Genomic DNA, 16,396 nt, shown 5'->3' with positions numbered 1-16,396 from the left:
CATTCCTTGTGTATAAGGAAATAACTTTTCTTCTTACATTACTAAATAAGTACGTATAAGGAAATAACTTTTCGTCTTACATTACTAAAAACGTTTTAGATAAAGAAAATGAGCGACTCTTTCCCTCTCTCGAAATATCACGGTTTATAAAATAAAACCGTGGTTTTCTTTAAACAATGTAATTCAATGTGCCTACACCCACATCACAACATGAGGAGAGAACATTGTATCTTTTATTTTGGATTTTAGGAAATGTTTTTGTTTCATTCTGTCCCATTGACAACGATAGTTATTAAATGTATTTAAACTGAACGCTGGCTATGAATGCCATTGACGGTTCTCGATGTCCAATCTGTTGTGAATAATTTATGCATTCTTTCCTCCCGGTGTACGTCAATTGGCTATCTTAGCACCATCAATGGCGGCCATGGAATTCATTTTTGTATTGTAGAATGATTCTACCTAGAATCATAACATCTGACAAATAGTTTCATGACAGAACAAAATACAGTATAACAATCACAATACTGAATTGTATAAAAAAAAAACTAGCAAGATGAATTCCTCAATGTCAGTCAAATTTTTACATTTGATAAGTATGGGTACTAATGAAATGTTTTTATTATTATGGCACGAACAATGTCATGGAGTTTCCTCGTCAGACTCTTCTTCTTCTTCTTCCTCCTCATCCTCTTCCTCGTCTTCATCTGAGTCTCCCTCTTCTTCGGTCTGTCGTCCTAAGGCCCTCTGTTGCAAGGGCGAGCGACGCAATCTAAGACGGGCGGCGGGTATAGCTTGCGGGCGGAGTCTACCTGAAACGCCGCCGTCGAGGTCAGGAAGGAGGAGGCGGTCCCGTCCAAGGAAGCACGAGAGTTTGCGCGTATCACGCCTGAGCGCAGTGGGTAGTCGGGCGGGTGCAGCGAGCTCCTAAAGACCTGAAAAAAAAGGCCGCAATCGTCACGACCCCGCGCCGTCCAATCCCCAGCCCTCAGAGGCCGGGTCGCCTCGCGACTGACCTCGAGGTCGTCATCCTCGTCCACGTCGTGAATGCTCTGGTAGGCCATCGTGTAGAGCTCCAAGGCTTTGGCGTGGAAGGTCATCTCCACACGTGCAAAGTCGCACAGGATCCTCTGAAAAAGACACCGGCGGTGAGACAGAGCGGTCAGGGAAGGTCGGCGCTGGTCTCCTACCTTGATGTCTTGAATCTTTTGCTTCTCAAAGTCATCGATGGTCTCCTCTAGCTGCCGCGTGGTCCGCGCGGCGTCCAAGGTGGCTCGCTGCAACTCGCTCTCGGCCTGACGCACACCACCATCATCATTATCATCATGTCATTCGTCACGCGGAACCGCCGTTGACGCACCTGGGACTGGAGGCGGGGTTAAGGAAAGAGGCCCCGGAGCCATGAAAGCGCATGCGGAACGCTCGGCGAAAAAGGATACGATGATCTGCCGGTCGCCTGGGTTTCGCTGTCGAGTTTGTTCTAGCTGCTGCATCTGCTTGGACTCGCGTGTCCTGGCGCTGCAGGCCAACTTCACGTCCTCCTGCACCACGGCGCCGTCAAGGTCGCCTTGCTAACGCTAAAAGCTAATTGGGCGGCGGCACTCACCCGTTTGCGCCGCACCAACACGCCGTAGCCTTTGAGAGGTTCGATGACCTTGGCCTCAAGTCGCTCCACCTGAAAGCAGACGGGTCAGGAACGGACGTCCGGCGATTCGCTCGTCCGTACGAACGGACCTCGGCGTGCCGGTAGTCCTGAATCTTGGCCAGATGATCGGCATAACACTTCATGCCTTTCTTGAGCCCCGGCGTCTCTGTGTCGGCGTAGTCGGCGATTTCTCGCACCAGCAAGTCGGCCTTGTCGCGGAGCCTGGCGGTCTTGAGGCCGTACGCGCCAAACAAGGCGCACAGTTCGCCAAAGTGCTTCTCCACGTTGCTGATGTTCTCCTGGATCCTCCTGGTCTGGTTGTCCCTGAAAACAAAAACGACGGGACAGGGGCGATCGTCCAAGTTCACGTCACTGCTTCGGTAACATGTCCTTCCAGATCAGGGGTCGCCTACTAGCAAACTGTGGGCCAAACCATAACCCCGAAGCCGTTTTTTTGCGATCGATAAACATTTTTTTAAATTGATAGACGTAAAAATGTTCCTGTTGAAAGACATTTTTGAATAGGCACGCAATGAGGCAGCTAAGAGCGTACAACGAATCGTATCGAATTAGTTGGACCCCATTTTCTGGTGGTCGGACCATGGGTCACTTTGCTCATCGTTCTTATAATTGGGCTTATTTCAGAAACAAAAACAACACTGAGTGGGACGTGTTTCGCTCGGCTAATTAGCTCGGCGAACATTGACGGCCTTCTGTGAGGCACGAACGCCAATACAACGGCGAGAAAACGTTACCTCGTTCGTGCATCTGGAGTTAGATTCATCTTTGCTGAGAAAAGAGTCGGAAAAAGAAAATATCTCGAGCTGAAACGAAGACAAACTGTGTTAGCTTAGCTAGCTAGAACGTACGCAAGCTTGCTAGCGTTTCCATGGAGTCTGTTGCGTTTAGGCAACCACAGAAAGTTGGAATTTTGAGAATCTATGGGAGAGAGCGAGAGAAAACGAAACAAATATGAGGAAACGGTCGGATTGGTGCAAATTTGAACGCGACGTTGATGAAAGCTTTTACACTAATTGTGTTTTTGCACTCCCACTTTCCGTGAATGTCTAAAAAAACGTATCGAACCACAAAGTCGGTGTTATTGGTGATCTCGGACAGGTACCGGTCCACGAGCTACCTAGTGCCGGTCCATCAGAGTAAAAAATATTAACGTTTTCAATCTCCCCCTCCTACTTGAAATGAGAAAAGTTGTTATAATAATAATAAATAATTGCTATTATGCTTGGGACTTGTTTTTTGCCGTCATGGGTGTCGTTGGTGCACCGAAGCCACCCTCACACAATTTTGTCTTAAGTTGTCGCCCTCCCCATTAGCCGGTTCGCGAGAAAATAGAAAGAGGGTTAGGTTGGGGACAAATGCTTTGCAATTAAAACTATCCACAAAGCATAAAGAACGACCAGTTGGATTACCAATTAGCAGTGGCAGGCGGTGCATTTTCTGGTAGCGCCTTCAACGTATCAATCCAACCCTCAAATCTATTTTATGGCTATAAAACCTCTACTGCAGCTACAGCTGCAACACATAAAAAATAATCAATAAATTAATGCACAAAAATGGGGTAAAATCCACTTCCTAGCAGCATTTTGTGATTAAATACAAACACTGGAGATTAAATACAAACACTGGAGCTTTTCAGATATCAGAACTTGGCCCACAATTGAAATATTATTTAGGAATATAGCCATATTTTACTCACCAAAAATCCTTTTTACACAATATCCATCCTCCTTTCTTTCTTCCTTCTTTCCTATCGCCATCGAAGCTAATGATGAAAGTCGAGCCTGTCCTGTCATATTTCTGGCATAGTCCGTTTTGAAAATGGCTTTAAATCAAAACAACAATATACTATTTGCTTGTGGAGCTAAGTTAGCACACTGAAAGTGCCGCACACACCATTTTCCCGGCTGTAACAGGCTTGCTAGCTTCGGAGTTGACCGCCCTTTCTTAATGATGTCCATTTTTTTCTGGAAAAGTCCGTCTGGAAAATAGCTTTGTGAGAGAAATCTGCAACAGAATCCATTTGTTTTTGCCACTGTCGGCCATGTGGGTGGAGTTTGCGATCTCTGGCTGCTTTGGCCCGCCTACTAGCCAATCATAGTTTGTGAAAGCAATGACATGTCCCAGCCAGCAAAATGCTAACGCCTATGAAAAATCATTGTGGGGTTGCCAATTCGAAATCTGATTGGTTAAAAGCAACAATCTAGTTTAATGCAGCAGAGCCCGCAAGAACTGATTGTGAAGGCTTTGAGGCAGATCTGATCTGGCAACAAATAATGGCTGAAATGTGATTGGTTAAATGCTTCAATATGAAAACACACATCTGGAAGCAGTGCAACCAGGGGGGGAAAGCAATGAAAGGAAGCTAACAGACCATTTGGAATAATAAGTACGTATTGATGGACAAAATAGAATATATGATTTCTTAGGCCAGCAGAGAAGGCCTTTAAGGACCTGACAGCCCGCCACTGCCAATTAGGGGCGGAGCAAATTTTGGTTTTTCCGGTTTGTTCACGGGAAGGTTGTCACGCAAAGAGAATCAGAGAAACAGAAGCACATCGGACAGACACGGTGACACGGATGATCGGCAAGAATTCAGCAAAAGAATCGACCCTTTACGATCCTTCAAAGTTTAACGACCTGATGTAAGCAGAAACCAAATGAAGACCAGAATGTTTCTACATCTGTTCGCTTTCCTAAGCTGTTCTCCGCTCGTTATAAACGCAGGTGAGTTTTAATTCTCCTCAAAGGTAAGTATAAAAGTTGTTATTGGTGGTATTTGTTGATCATTTGAATTGAATTGAATTGAATGCTTTAATTGTCACAATACAAGTAAAATGAGATTTAAAACTTTCACCACACAAATATATACTATCAATAAATAAGTAGTGTGTTCGTTTGCGACATTGTGAGCCAGCATAAATAAGTAATCAATACCTAGTGTTTTTGTTTGCGACATTGTGAGCCAGACAGTCCGGTTTTTTCACCGTTCGAGCCAAACTGGGGCACATCAAGAAGAATTTCATGGCCAAAATCCAAATCTTGATCCAAACAATGTACATGTCCTAATTAAAAAAAAACATTCACACAACGCTAGCGTTAAGCAGTCCTTCATAGGTTTGTGTGCCTTCTCCTCTGCCACGATGAATTTCCAAAAAAGACCAGTTTCATCTTAGTTGAAAACTTGCTGGGGGATGTCACTTTCCTGGGTGATAATCAAGGCAAATGTCTTGATAAATTCCACCGCGGCGGCTTTGGAATTGGAACTGGCCGCTTCCCCGTGTCGGATTACCGAGTGTATTCCAGATCTTTTTTTTTTTTACATTTTTCGAACCAGCCATGACTCGCTTTAAAAGGGTTGTGAAGTTGTTGAAGGCTCTCCTTTCGTTGTTCTCAAATCCATGTCAATTCCGCTGGCTTTTTCACATACGGTTGACTCGGTCACGCTATCTCCTGCTAATTGTTTAGCTTTTATCCACAATAAAAGAAGGTTCTCCATCTGGTCGTGAATGTCACTGCGCCGGTGGGAAATGACAGTGAGTCCCTTGGAAGGCCTCTTCTCCTGAATTGCGTCCTTCTGCTTAAGGATGGTGGATATAGTTGACGGATTCCTCTCGTATTGCCGAGCACCCCACTCTCATATTTTTCAATTATTTCGCGTTTCATGTCCATTGTCAACGGTCGCCTTTTCTTTGCAAAACTCTGCCCATCCATTGTAATATTGTCTACCTGGTATGTAATTGTAGACCAACGTGGGGGAAAAAAGCAGGTGGGGAAATGCAAAGTCCGCCCAGTGCTCGTAGACATATTTTAGACACGAAAGAGATGCAAAAAAAGACAGTGTTATGGCCACCTGGCTTGGTCGCATCACGACATTTTGATCGCATCTCGGACGAATTTTTCGATCGAAATGTCCGTCGTAACACGAGCATGTCGTATGACGAGCTGTCGTATCACGAGGTACCACTGTATATTATTAATATTGAGCCGCCTGATGGTGTGTGCGAATGGGCGTCGGTCTCTCGGTGTGCTCTACGGCTGACTGGCGACCAGTCGAAGGTGTAGTCTGCCTTTCGCCCAAAGTCAGCATCAATGATTATTTTTCAAAATAGGGAAAACATAATGTAATTCAACTAATAAGTGCCAATAGTTCATTTTTTAATCTGGGATAAGCTCCAGCACCCCCGGCGAGGATAAGCCGTTCAGAAAAGAAAGAAATCTTTCAGGTTACTCGTCCTCACGTAACGAGGCGAGGCGCTCTGGCGAAAATCAAAGCAATGCGACTTTATTGAACTCAAGTCACGGAAGCGTGTCCAACTTGTCTTTCATTTGAGACTCGACGTTGGCTTCAAAATTGAGAAAAAAAACGTGGTTCAAGATGCTGGAGATGGCAGCTTTATTTGTTGTGGCTGTCCACATTCAAAGCGTCCAGCCCGGTAAGTCCATTTTCTACGAAATTTTGTCGTCTTCAAATACTGTCACGCACTTTAAAGTGCCCACTCAAGATTTCAGGACAAAAGGGGTATCAAAACAGAGCTCCAATGTCCGTTTTTGCCGGGGAAGGGGGTTTGTATTCAAAGACCTTTTCAAAAGATAGAAGTCGTCAAAAGAAATCATTTGGGTGTCTGTGGGATTTTCCAGCAGTTTCAAGGAATCGGACGTCTAGCGCCGTCAATGGCAGCCACGTCCTCACGTTAACTCTATTCTGGTTGAAAAAGTTGGTATTTTGCATTTCCCAAATATCTGCTTGTCAAATGATGTCAGTTTTTTCAAATGGAAGGTGGAAAAATGAGGGTCAACTCGGTCAAAAGTGCCCAGTTTTGAAAATGGGATGAGGACAGGATTTGGGCATTTCGATCAACAAATCTTTTTGCTTTTTCTTTCAGTCTTCCACACGCTGGAGTTTATCATCACAGCGTCGTCTCAAATTCCAAACTTCCCAGAATACTTGAGCGTCGCTTACGTTGACGGCGTGCCGATCACTCACTACGACAGCATGAGCGGGAAATTTAGTCCCAAACAGGATTGGGTGAACAAGATCACAACCCAGGATCCACACTACTGGAGGCGTGACAAGGGGATCTGTATTGGCTATCAGCAGGTCACAAAAAATGACTTTGAAACTGTTAATGAGCTTTTTAACCAAAGCGGAGGTGAGTTGCCGTCCCGCTTTGGAGCGTTTTTGCGACCATTCAGGTGCCACTCCTCTTTTTTGAGCAGACGTCGCCTTATTTCCGTGCCTTTCTCTCAGGCGTTCACACGTTCCAGGTGATGTCTGGCTGCAGCTGGGACGACGAGACCGGCGAGATTGACGGTTGGCGACACTACGCTTACGACGGAGAAAACTTCATATCGTTAGACTTGAAGCAATGGAGATGGCTCGCGTTCAAGCCGCAAGCGCTCGTCACCAAACACAAATGGGAAGAACAATTTGTTATTCAATTTTACAAGGATTACTACACTCAAACTTGTCCAGAGTACTTGAAGGCGCATGTGAGCAATGGGAAGGACTTCCTCACGAGAACAGGTAGTACAATCTTAGCCAAGCGACGTTCTTTCCCACCCCAACTTTTTCCTCCCCTCTTCTTCGGCCCTCACCCTCACCCTCACCCTCACCCGCCCGGCAGTGCTTCCGCGCCTGTCCCTGCTGCAGAAGAGGTCGTGGTCGCCGGTGACCTGCCACGCCACGGGTTTCTACCCCAGGGACGCCATCTTGTTCTGGAAGAAGGACGGCCAGAAAGTCTCCAAGGGCGTGGAGAGGGAAGACACCCTGCCCAACCACGACGGGACCTTCCAGGTCGCCGCCCACCTCAGAGCGGCGGACCTCAGCGCCCGATACGAGTGCGTCTTCCAGCTGGCCGGCGTCCCGGACGACATCGTCGTCCCGCTAGACCACCGCGTCCTCCTGAGCAACGAGCGCATCCAAGGTGAGCCGCACGCCTCCGTCCGTCCGTCCTCGTCCGAAACACACGTGACGTCCGTCGCTTTGTGAAGCGGAAGAAAGGAGGAAGATGGCGCTGGCCGTCGCCGTACCGTTGGCCGTCCTCGTTGTGGCCGTCGTGATCGTCGCCGCCATCGTCTACAAATGGAGAAAAGGTGAGGGACGTTTGCTTTTTCAGTCGCTGGCGACTAACTTTATTCCTGACAAGTAGATCTAATACAGAACTCGGGGTCTCGGGTCCCTAACACAAACAACTGTGCGTCTTTGTGACCATCGAGAGAAAACACCCAAACCGAGTCTCCCAGTTTTTATAACACAAATATGAATAATGCATTAGCTGATTAAAGGTATGATGTTGACTCGGCCCACGACGGTCTCCAGGGTTCCACCCTTTCTTGGGATGTTGCAGTTGCCTTTGGGTGAAGCCATCTGTAATCAACCTCAAAAGAATATCTCGTACTGAAAGCTTCCTTTATTCATTGTGCAAGCATTAATATAAGGGAACGAACATTCTGTTCGTGTGCGTCATCAACCTGAAAACATGTATTTAATCATATGGTAGTAATATATAGACATAAAGCCTTGTTTTATTGCAATGATTCATCTTTTAAATATGTCCTAGTCTTCAGGGTGTACAAAATCATAACGCAAATCAATCATCGTCATTTTCATTTTCAGGTGCTGGAGACAAAGTTTCCACCAAAGGTAATTTCTCGGAAACTGATGACATATTTTAGTCCACGTGATAATGATGATGTTTTTTTTGTCCAAGGAACGGATGATGAACTTTGTAACAGTGAGAAAGGTAATGGCCAAACACTTTCTTAATTCTTATTCAAGACGTCCAATTCTTAAGTGTCAAAATAAATTGGATGTCTATCCCTGTCTTGAACTCCCGCGTTGTTGTTGTTTTATTTATTTATTTCTTCTTCTTTCAGCCAAACTGAAAGGATGGAGGCAATCTTCGCAATCTTCTCTCTCCTCCGATTCCGGTAAGTGGACAATAGGAAGTGGTGCTTGACAACAGCAAGTGAAAAAAATCTTTGATTGTTTCTTTGTAGGCGGAAGCTCTGAGGGGAGCAGCGAGAACGTGAGAAAGTCGGCATGGACGGTAACGGATGATGCCGAACGTTGACTAACGAACCCTCTCGCAACAGATGGAGGACCTCCTCACTAGCAGAGGAACTACGCCAGATGACGAGTCTTTGCAGTCAGCATCCTGTGATAGGCTGTCCGTAGATTCCGGGTGTCCCCCGCCTCGTGCCTGAAGTGGGCTCCAGCACCCCCCGCAATCCTTATGAGGATTAGCAAACTAAATGCATATTTCAGCAAATATCATTTGTCTTCTTTTCTATTTCAATTATTAGCTATTCTTAAATGACTTGATTTAATGTGACATATACGTATACGTATATAGAGACGCTCCCCTACTTACGAACATTCGAGTTACGAACAACGGTACATACGAACATGTCTGCGCATATGGCATATGTCAAAAAATGTTCGGAAAAAGATGCTGTAAGTTAGATTTTGTATTGCGCGCCTTTTTCCGAGTAGTGCTTCATCAGAACATTTATGATGAAAAAAAGAAAAAAACTGTGCAATCGTCATTAGATCGCTTCTTTCGGCCAGTTTCTAATACATAAATCTCTCTCTCTCTCTCTCTCTATACAGTACTGTACATATTCTCTCCATTTTATTAAAAAAAAAATTCAGTACAAACCAATGCAGGTTACGTATACAAGCCTTAAACATACAAATGCACGTATATAAACCTTCAATATACTTATATAGGCCTTAAACATAAATTATAATACAAAATATAGCACTGAAGCAACTTACGAACAAATTCAACGTATGAACAATCGCTCGGAACCGAACTCGCTCGTAAGTAGGGGAGCGCCTGTATTTGTTTTTTTACATTTTCAGTAGGGTTAAAGGTTTTAAGTGTCAACTTTTGATTTACTATCCACTGTTATATTGCTGTCCTTGAACTGGTTTCATCAGTATACCACTCAATTGTACCATTTATTTTAGATGTTGTCTATTTAGATTTTCAAAACTGTATAACAAAAAATCTTGATTTCAAAGCCGGGCCCCCCAGCTTGTAATGAATAAACGTACATATGGGAAATCACATTGTATGATATTTAATTTATTAGCAGGTAATGGAGGGTCTACGTCTTTCAACATGACAATGATTCCAAAACAAATCATTTCATTGTGAACGCCAGTATAATGTTATTTAGCACTTCATTTGTAGGACTATTTATTTTTATTTTTATATGATAGCAAGTACTGGATTTTTTTTCCTCCTCGAAATATTAAAAACATGTTTTGCCCCTACGGAATGTAATACTACTTGCCAACACCTGGGCGTACAAATGAGGTCATTGAACGCACGAACGGAGCATTAATTCCGTCCCAGTCAGTGGCACGTACTGGTCTTCCATTGAGATGATAGTCTTCAAAACAAAAGCTCTCGAAGGCACGAACGCCAATATAACGGCAAGAAAACGTTACCTCGTTCGTGCATCTGGAGTTAGATTCATTCATTTTTCAAAATAGGGAAAAAATACAATGATAATTAATAATGTAATATAACTAATAAGTGCCAATAGTTCCATTTTTTACCTGGGATAGGCTCCAGCACCCCCGGCGAGGATAAGCCGTTCAGAAAAGAAAGTCATATTTCAGGTTACTCCAGGTGCGCCCCGCCCACTCGTCCTCACGTAACGAGGCGGGGCGGGGCGTCCTGGCGAAAATCAAAGTATAATGCGACTTTATTGAACTCAAGTCACGGAAGCGTGTCCATTTTGTTTCTCTTTTGAGACTCGACGTCGGCTTCAAATTTGAGAAAATAAACGTGGTTCAAGATGCTGGAGATGGCAGCTTTATTTGTTGTGGCTCTCCACATTCAAAGCGTCCAGCCCGGTAAGTCCATTTTCTCCGATATTTTGTCGTCTTCAAAAAACTGTGACGCACTTTAAAGTGCCCACTCAAGATTTCAGGACAGACGGGGTATCAAAACAGAACTCCAATGTCTGTTTTTGCCGGGGGAGGGGGTTTGTATTCAAAGACCTTTTCAAAAGATAGAAGTCGTCAAAAGAAATCATTTGGTTGTCTGTGGGATTTTCCAGCAGTTTCAAGGAATCGGACGTCTAGCGCCGTCAATGGCAGCCACGTCCTCACGTTAACTCTATTCTGGTCGGAAAAGTTGGTATTTTGCATTTCCCAAATATCTGCTTGTCAAATGATGTCCGTTTTTTCAAATGAAAGGCGGAAAAATGACGGTCAACTCGGTCAAAAGTGCCCAGTTTTGAAAATGGGATGAGGACAGGATTTGGGCATTTCGATCAACAAATGTTTTTGCTTTTTCTTTCAGTGTTCCACACGATGGAGATTATCGAAACGGCGTCGTCTCAAATTCCAAACTTCCCAGAATTCTTGGCCGTCGGTTACGTTGACGGCGTGCCGATCACTCACTACGACAGCATGAGCAGGAAAGTAAGTCCCAAACAGGATTGGGTGAACAAGATCACAGCCCAGGATCCATACTACTGGAGGAGGAACACAGCGATCTGTATTGGCAATCAGCACATCTACAAAGTCAACATTGAAATTGCTAATGAGCGCTTCAACCAAAGCGGAGGTGAGTTGCCGTCCCGCTTTGGAGTATTTTTGCGACCATTCAGGCGCCGCTCCCCTTTTTTGAGCAGACGTCGCCTTATTTCCGTGCTTTTCTCTCAGGCGTTCACACGATCCAGCGAATGTATGGCTGCGGATGGGACGACGAGACCGGCGAGGTTGACGGTTGGCGACACGAGGCTTACGACGGAGAAGACTTCATATCGTTAGACTTGAAGCAATGGAGATGGATCGCGTTCAAGCCGCAAGCGCTCGTCACCAAACAGAAATGGGAACAACAACTTGATATTCAATATAAAAAGTATTACTACACTGAAATTTGTCCAGACTACTTGAAGATGCATTTGAGCAACGGGAAGGACTTCCTCACGAGAACAGGTAGTACAATCTTAGCCAAGCGACGTTCTTTCCGACCCCAACTTTTTCCTCCCCTCTTCTTCGGCCCTCACCCTCACCCTCACCCTCACCCGCCCGGCAGTGCTTCCGCGCCTGTCCCTGCTGCAGAAGAGGTCGTGGTCGCCGGTGACCTGCCACGCCACGGGGTTCTACCCCAGGGACGCCATCTTGTTCTGGAAGAAGGACGGCCAGAAACTCTCCGAGGGCGTGGAGAGGGAAGAGACCCTGCCCAACCACGACGGGACCTTCCAGGTCGCCGCCCACCTCAGAGCGGCGGACCCTAGCGCCCGATACGAGTGCGTCTTCCAGCTGGCCGGCGTCCCGGACGACATCGTCGTCCCGCTAGACGACCGCGTCCTCCTGAGCAACGAGCGCATCCAAGATGAGCCGCACGCCTCCGTCCGTCCGTCCGTCCGTCCTTCCGTCCTCGTCCGAAACACACGTGACGTCCGTCGCTTTGTGAAGCGGAAGAAAGGAGGAAGACGGCACTGGCCGTCGCCGTACCGTTGGCCGTCCTCGTGGCCGTCGTGATCGTCGCCGCCATCGTCTACAAATGGAGAAAAGGTGAGGGACGTTTGCTTTTTCAGTCGCTGGCGACTAACTTTTTCGTGTCTTTTGCTTGCAGCCAAATATGCGCCAGTTGGTAAGTAAAAGCTTTTCCTTGGAGTTCCTAAAATAAGACCAGGCGGGACTTTGATGAAACCAAATGATTTTGGATTGAATTGCCTCACGACAGTTCTCCACGCCGAAGCGACCGAGCCCGCTTCCCAGGAGCGCCCCCCCGAGGCCAATATTCTGCCCCAAAGCGTAGCCGAACGAGATGTCGTCCCCATTGAGTGACCTAAAACGCGTGGAATGGCGAGCGCCACGTCCCCCAGAAAGCACTTTGGAAAAGATGGAATTTGCTAACGGAATTTGTATTTCATCTTAAAGGACTTCTTACTTGCTATCAAGCTATTGAAAAGCTGTGAGGGAATTCTGTCACTTTTTTTACTTTGCTTTTCAAAACACAAACTGTAATATGTAGCTAAACATGAAATATTTTGATTAACAACTTGATATGTGGATATTTTTATGGGGCTAAAATGACGATTAAAGCGTATTTACCCCAAAAAAAAAAGATTGTGTACGTTTGAAAACATGTCCACCAGGTAGCGCCACTTCACCCTTTATGTATACTACTTCTCGTTGACAAGTGGTCGTGCTTCATCCTATTGTGAGGACATTTGTGTGTATAATTTTGGGAATATTTTGAAGGGAATACAAAAGCAAAGTACCATCGATAGGTTGCATGTGAAAGTCAGGTTGGAGGCGGGGCAAACAGAGCCAACCCGGCCAGGAGAAGAAAGGTATCAAAAATTTAAAACAAAATTAGAATGAAGTTTAGTGTAAGGTTAGATTAAACTTATTTTTGAGTGTGTCTGCATCGTCATCCAAGTTCATTTAAATTTGTTTATGTTGTTTATACTGCCTCATTCTTGTCACTTCATAACCCCCGTACCCCTGTTTTAGCCGTGTGCAATTTTTTTTTCCCAAGACAAAACAACCAACTCTTTGTGGTTTTAAGAAAAAGTACAAGCCAGTGACAAAACAATCCTTAATATTTTCATTATTTTTTTTTAGATCTTTTTATATAAGGGTAGTAGTTTGTCATTTATATTTATTTGGAAATAATAGCATTAGAGTGCGTTTGGCTTTAAAAGGTTATCTCAGGTATATTTCAGGTTACTCTAGGGGCGCCCCGCCCACTCGTCCTCACTTAACGAGGCGAGGCGCTCTGGCGAAATGAAAGCAATGTGACTTTATTGAACTCAAGTCACGTAAACTTGTCAAACTTGTTTCTCATTTGAGACTCGACGTCGGCTTCAAAATTGAGGAAAAAAAACGTGGTTCAAGTTGCTGGAGATGGCAGCTTTATTTGTTGTGGCTGTCCACGTTCAAAGCGTCCAGCCCGGTAAGTCCATTTTCTACGAAACTTTGTCGTCTTCAAATACTGTGACGCACTTTCCAAATGCCCCCTCAAGATTTCAGGACAGACGGGGTATCAAAACAGAACTCCAATGTCCATTTTTGCCGGGGGACGGGGTTTGTATTCAAAGACCTTTTCAAAAGATAGAAGTCGTCAAAAGAAATCATTTGGGTGTCTGTGGGATTTTCCAGCAGTTTCAAGGAATCGGACGTCTAGCGCCGTCAATGGCAGCCACGTCCTCACGTTAACTCTATTCTGGTCGAAAAAAGTTGGTATTTTGCATTTCCCAAATATCTGCTTGTCAAATGATGTCCGTTTTTCAAATGGAAGGCGGAAAAATGAGGGTCAACTCGGTCAAAAGTGCCCAGTTTTGAAAATGGGATGAGGACAAGATTTGGGCATTTCGATCAACAAATGTTTTTGCTTTTTCTTTCAGTCTTCCACACGATGGAGTATATCTTCACAGCGTCGTCTCAAATTCCAAACTTCCCAGAATTCTTGGCCGTCGGTTACGTTGACGGCGTGCCGATCGCTCACTACGACAGCAAGAGCAGGAAATTAAGTCCCAAACAGGATTGGGTGAACAAGATCACAGCCCAGGATCCAGACTACTGGAGGCGTGACACGGCGATCTGTATTGTCAATCAGCACGTCTACAAAGTCAACATTGAAATTGCTAATGAGCGCTTCAACCAAAGCGGAGGTGAGTTGCCGTCCCGCTTTGGAGCGTTTTTGCGACCATTCAGGCGTGGCTCCCCTTTTTTGAGCAGACGTCGCCTTATTTCCGTGCTTTTCTCTCAGGCGTTCACACGTTCCAGCGAATGTATGGCTGCGGATGGGACGACGAGACCGGCGAGGTTGACGGTTGGCGACACGACGCTTACGACGGAGAAGACTTCCTATCGTTAGACTTGAAGCAATGGAGATGGCTCGCGCTCAAGCCGCAAGCGCTCGTCACCAAATACAAATGGGAACAACAACTTGATATTCAATTTTACAAGGATTACTACACTCAAACTTGTCCAGAGTACTTGAAGATGCATTTGAGCAACGGGAAGGACTTCCTCACGAGAACAGGTAGTACAATCTTAGCCAAGTGACGTTCTTTCCCACCCCAACTTTTTCCTCCCCTCTTCTTCGGCCCTCGCCCTCGCCCTCACCCTCACCCTCACCCGCCCGGCAGTGCTTCCGCGCCTGTCCCTGCTGCAGAAGAGGTCGTGGTCGCCGGTGACCTGCCACGCCACGGGTTTCTACCCCAGGGACGCCATCTTGTTCTGGAAGAAGGACGGCCAGAAACTCTCCAGGGGCGTGGAGAGGGAAGAGACCCTGGCCAACCACGACGGGACCTTCCAGGTCGCCGCCCACCTCAGAGCGGCGGACCCCAGCGCCCGATACGAGTGCGTCTTCCAGCTGGCCGGCGTCCCGGACGACATCGTCGTCCCGCTAGACGACCGCGTCCTCCTGAGCAACGAGCGCATCCAAGGTGAGCCGCACGCCTCCGTCCGTCCGTCCGTCCGTCCTTCCGTCCTCGTCCGAAACACACGTGACGTCCGTCGCATTGTGAAGCGGAAGAAAGGAGGAAGACGGCGCTGGCCGTCGCCGTACCGTTGGCCGTCCTCGTTGTGGCCGTCGTGATCGTCGCCGCCATCGTCTACAAATGGACAAAAGGTGAGGGACGTTTGCTTTTTCAGTCGCTGGCGACTAACTTTTTCGTGTCTTTTGCTTGCAGCCAAATATGCGCCAGTTGGTAAGTAAAAGCTTTTCCTTGGAGTTCCTAAAATAAGACCAGGCGGAACTCTGATGAAACCAAATGATTTTGGATTGAATTGCCTCACGACAGTTCTCCACGCCGAAGCGACCGAGCTCGTTTCCCAGGAGAGCCCTCCCCAGGCCAAGATTCTGCCCCAAAGCGTAGCCGAACGAGATGTCGTCCCCATTGAGTGACCTAAAACGCGTGGAATGGCGAGCGCCACGTCCCCCAGAAAGCACTTTGGAAAAGATGGAATTTGCTAACGGAATTAGTATTTCATGTTAAAGGACTTCTTACTTGCTATCAAGCTATTGAAAAGCTGCGAGGGAATTCTGTCACTTTTTTTACTTTGCTTTTCAAAACACAAACTGTGATTTGTGTTTTTGCACAACAACTAAACATGAAATGTTGTGATGAATAATTTGTAATACGTGTTGTGGATCAACAGTAGCTTGCAAAATTTGAGTACCACTGAATAGATAGCACACAAGTATGGTCTCAAGGATATTTAAACAAAGGTACTGTTTCTTTGGTTTTTAAAGGATTTTAGGATGCTGTGATGAATGTAAGGCTCTGAGCCCACAAGCAAAAAATAAATAAAGGAAAAACATCATTTCATGTTTGGCATCATGCACGCCAGAGCCATGTTTACGTATTTGCGGCATGACGAGACGCGACAGGACGCAGCGTCACCGAAAACAATGTTGCATGTTGTAGAAGACATTTGTTACAAAGGGGAACAAACATTTTCAGCACTAAACCGAATAAAAACGTTTGCCAGAAATACGACAGGACACGCTCGACTTTCAGCATTAGCTTCGATGGCGATAGAAAAGAAGGAGGAAAGAAAGGAGGATGGATATTGTGTACAGGTAAAAAGGATTTTTGGTGAGTAAAATATGGCTATATTCCTGAATAATATTTCAATTGTATGAGGTTATTATTGATTATTTTTTCATGTGTCGCAGCTGTAGCTGCAGTAGAGGTTTAATAGCCATAAAATAGTTTTTCCTGAAGGCGTCACTAGAA

The 16,396-nt window shown here is 45.8% G+C and overlaps 4 protein-coding genes across 5 annotated transcripts; 3 read left to right on the top strand and 1 right to left on the bottom strand.

Annotated features, from left to right (window-relative positions):
* Positions 1–219: 219 nt before the first annotated feature.
* cibar1 (CBY1 interacting BAR domain containing 1) lies at positions 220–4,761 on the bottom strand. 2 transcript variants are annotated; one of them, XM_077590805.1, is made up of 9 exons: positions 4,601–4,761; positions 1,735–1,969; positions 1,607–1,675; positions 1,440–1,541; positions 1,361–1,366; positions 1,191–1,295; positions 1,017–1,130; positions 813–935; positions 220–747 (listed from the first exon to the last, which is right to left on the bottom strand). In XM_077590805.1, the coding sequence occupies exons 1-9, from the start codon at positions 4,723–4,725 to the stop codon at positions 643–645; spliced, it is 984 nt and encodes a 327-aa protein (XP_077446931.1). In that variant the 5' UTR covers positions 4,726–4,761; the 3' UTR covers positions 220–642. The 2 variants fall into 2 exon arrangements, with proteins under 2 accessions (XP_077446931.1, XP_077446932.1); XM_077590806.1 differs by lacking the exon at positions 4,601–4,761 and adding an exon at positions 2,401–3,033.
* Positions 4,133–8,388, top strand: LOC144067234 (major histocompatibility complex class I-related protein 1-like). The gene is made up of 6 exons (XM_077590804.1): positions 4,133–4,390; positions 6,550–6,816; positions 6,915–7,190; positions 7,291–7,590; positions 7,658–8,309; positions 8,377–8,388. The coding sequence occupies exons 1-5, from the start codon at positions 4,324–4,326 to the stop codon at positions 7,813–7,815; spliced, it is 1,068 nt and encodes a 355-aa protein (XP_077446930.1). The 5' UTR covers positions 4,133–4,323; the 3' UTR covers positions 7,816–8,309; positions 8,377–8,388.
* Positions 8,389–10,662: 2,274 nt separating this feature from the next.
* On the top strand, positions 10,663–12,622 carry LOC144067232 (major histocompatibility complex class I-related protein 1-like). Its single transcript, XM_077590803.1, has 6 exons — positions 10,663–11,256; positions 11,355–11,630; positions 11,731–12,030; positions 12,114–12,212; positions 12,274–12,291; positions 12,385–12,622. The coding sequence occupies exons 1-6, from the start codon at positions 10,935–10,937 to the stop codon at positions 12,486–12,488; spliced, it is 1,119 nt and encodes a 372-aa protein (XP_077446929.1). The 5' UTR covers positions 10,663–10,934; the 3' UTR covers positions 12,489–12,622.
* Positions 12,623–13,733: 1,111 nt separating this feature from the next.
* On the top strand, positions 13,734–15,984 carry LOC144067231 (class I histocompatibility antigen, F10 alpha chain-like). The gene is made up of 6 exons (XM_077590802.1): positions 13,734–14,320; positions 14,419–14,694; positions 14,801–15,100; positions 15,184–15,285; positions 15,347–15,364; positions 15,458–15,984. Exons 1-6 carry the CDS (start codon positions 13,999–14,001, stop codon positions 15,559–15,561), a joined length of 1,122 nt encoding a protein of 373 aa, XP_077446928.1. The 5' UTR covers positions 13,734–13,998; the 3' UTR covers positions 15,562–15,984.
* Positions 15,985–16,396: the final 412 nt, after the last annotated feature.

This window comes from Stigmatopora argus, chromosome 21 (genome assembly GCF_051989625.1).
Source record: "Stigmatopora argus isolate UIUO_Sarg chromosome 21, RoL_Sarg_1.0, whole genome shotgun sequence".
Classification (NCBI taxonomy): domain Eukaryota; kingdom Metazoa; phylum Chordata; class Actinopteri; order Syngnathiformes; family Syngnathidae; genus Stigmatopora; species Stigmatopora argus.
The sequence above is the reverse complement of the archived record's forward strand: the minus strand, read 5'-3'. Positions and strand labels throughout refer to the sequence as shown.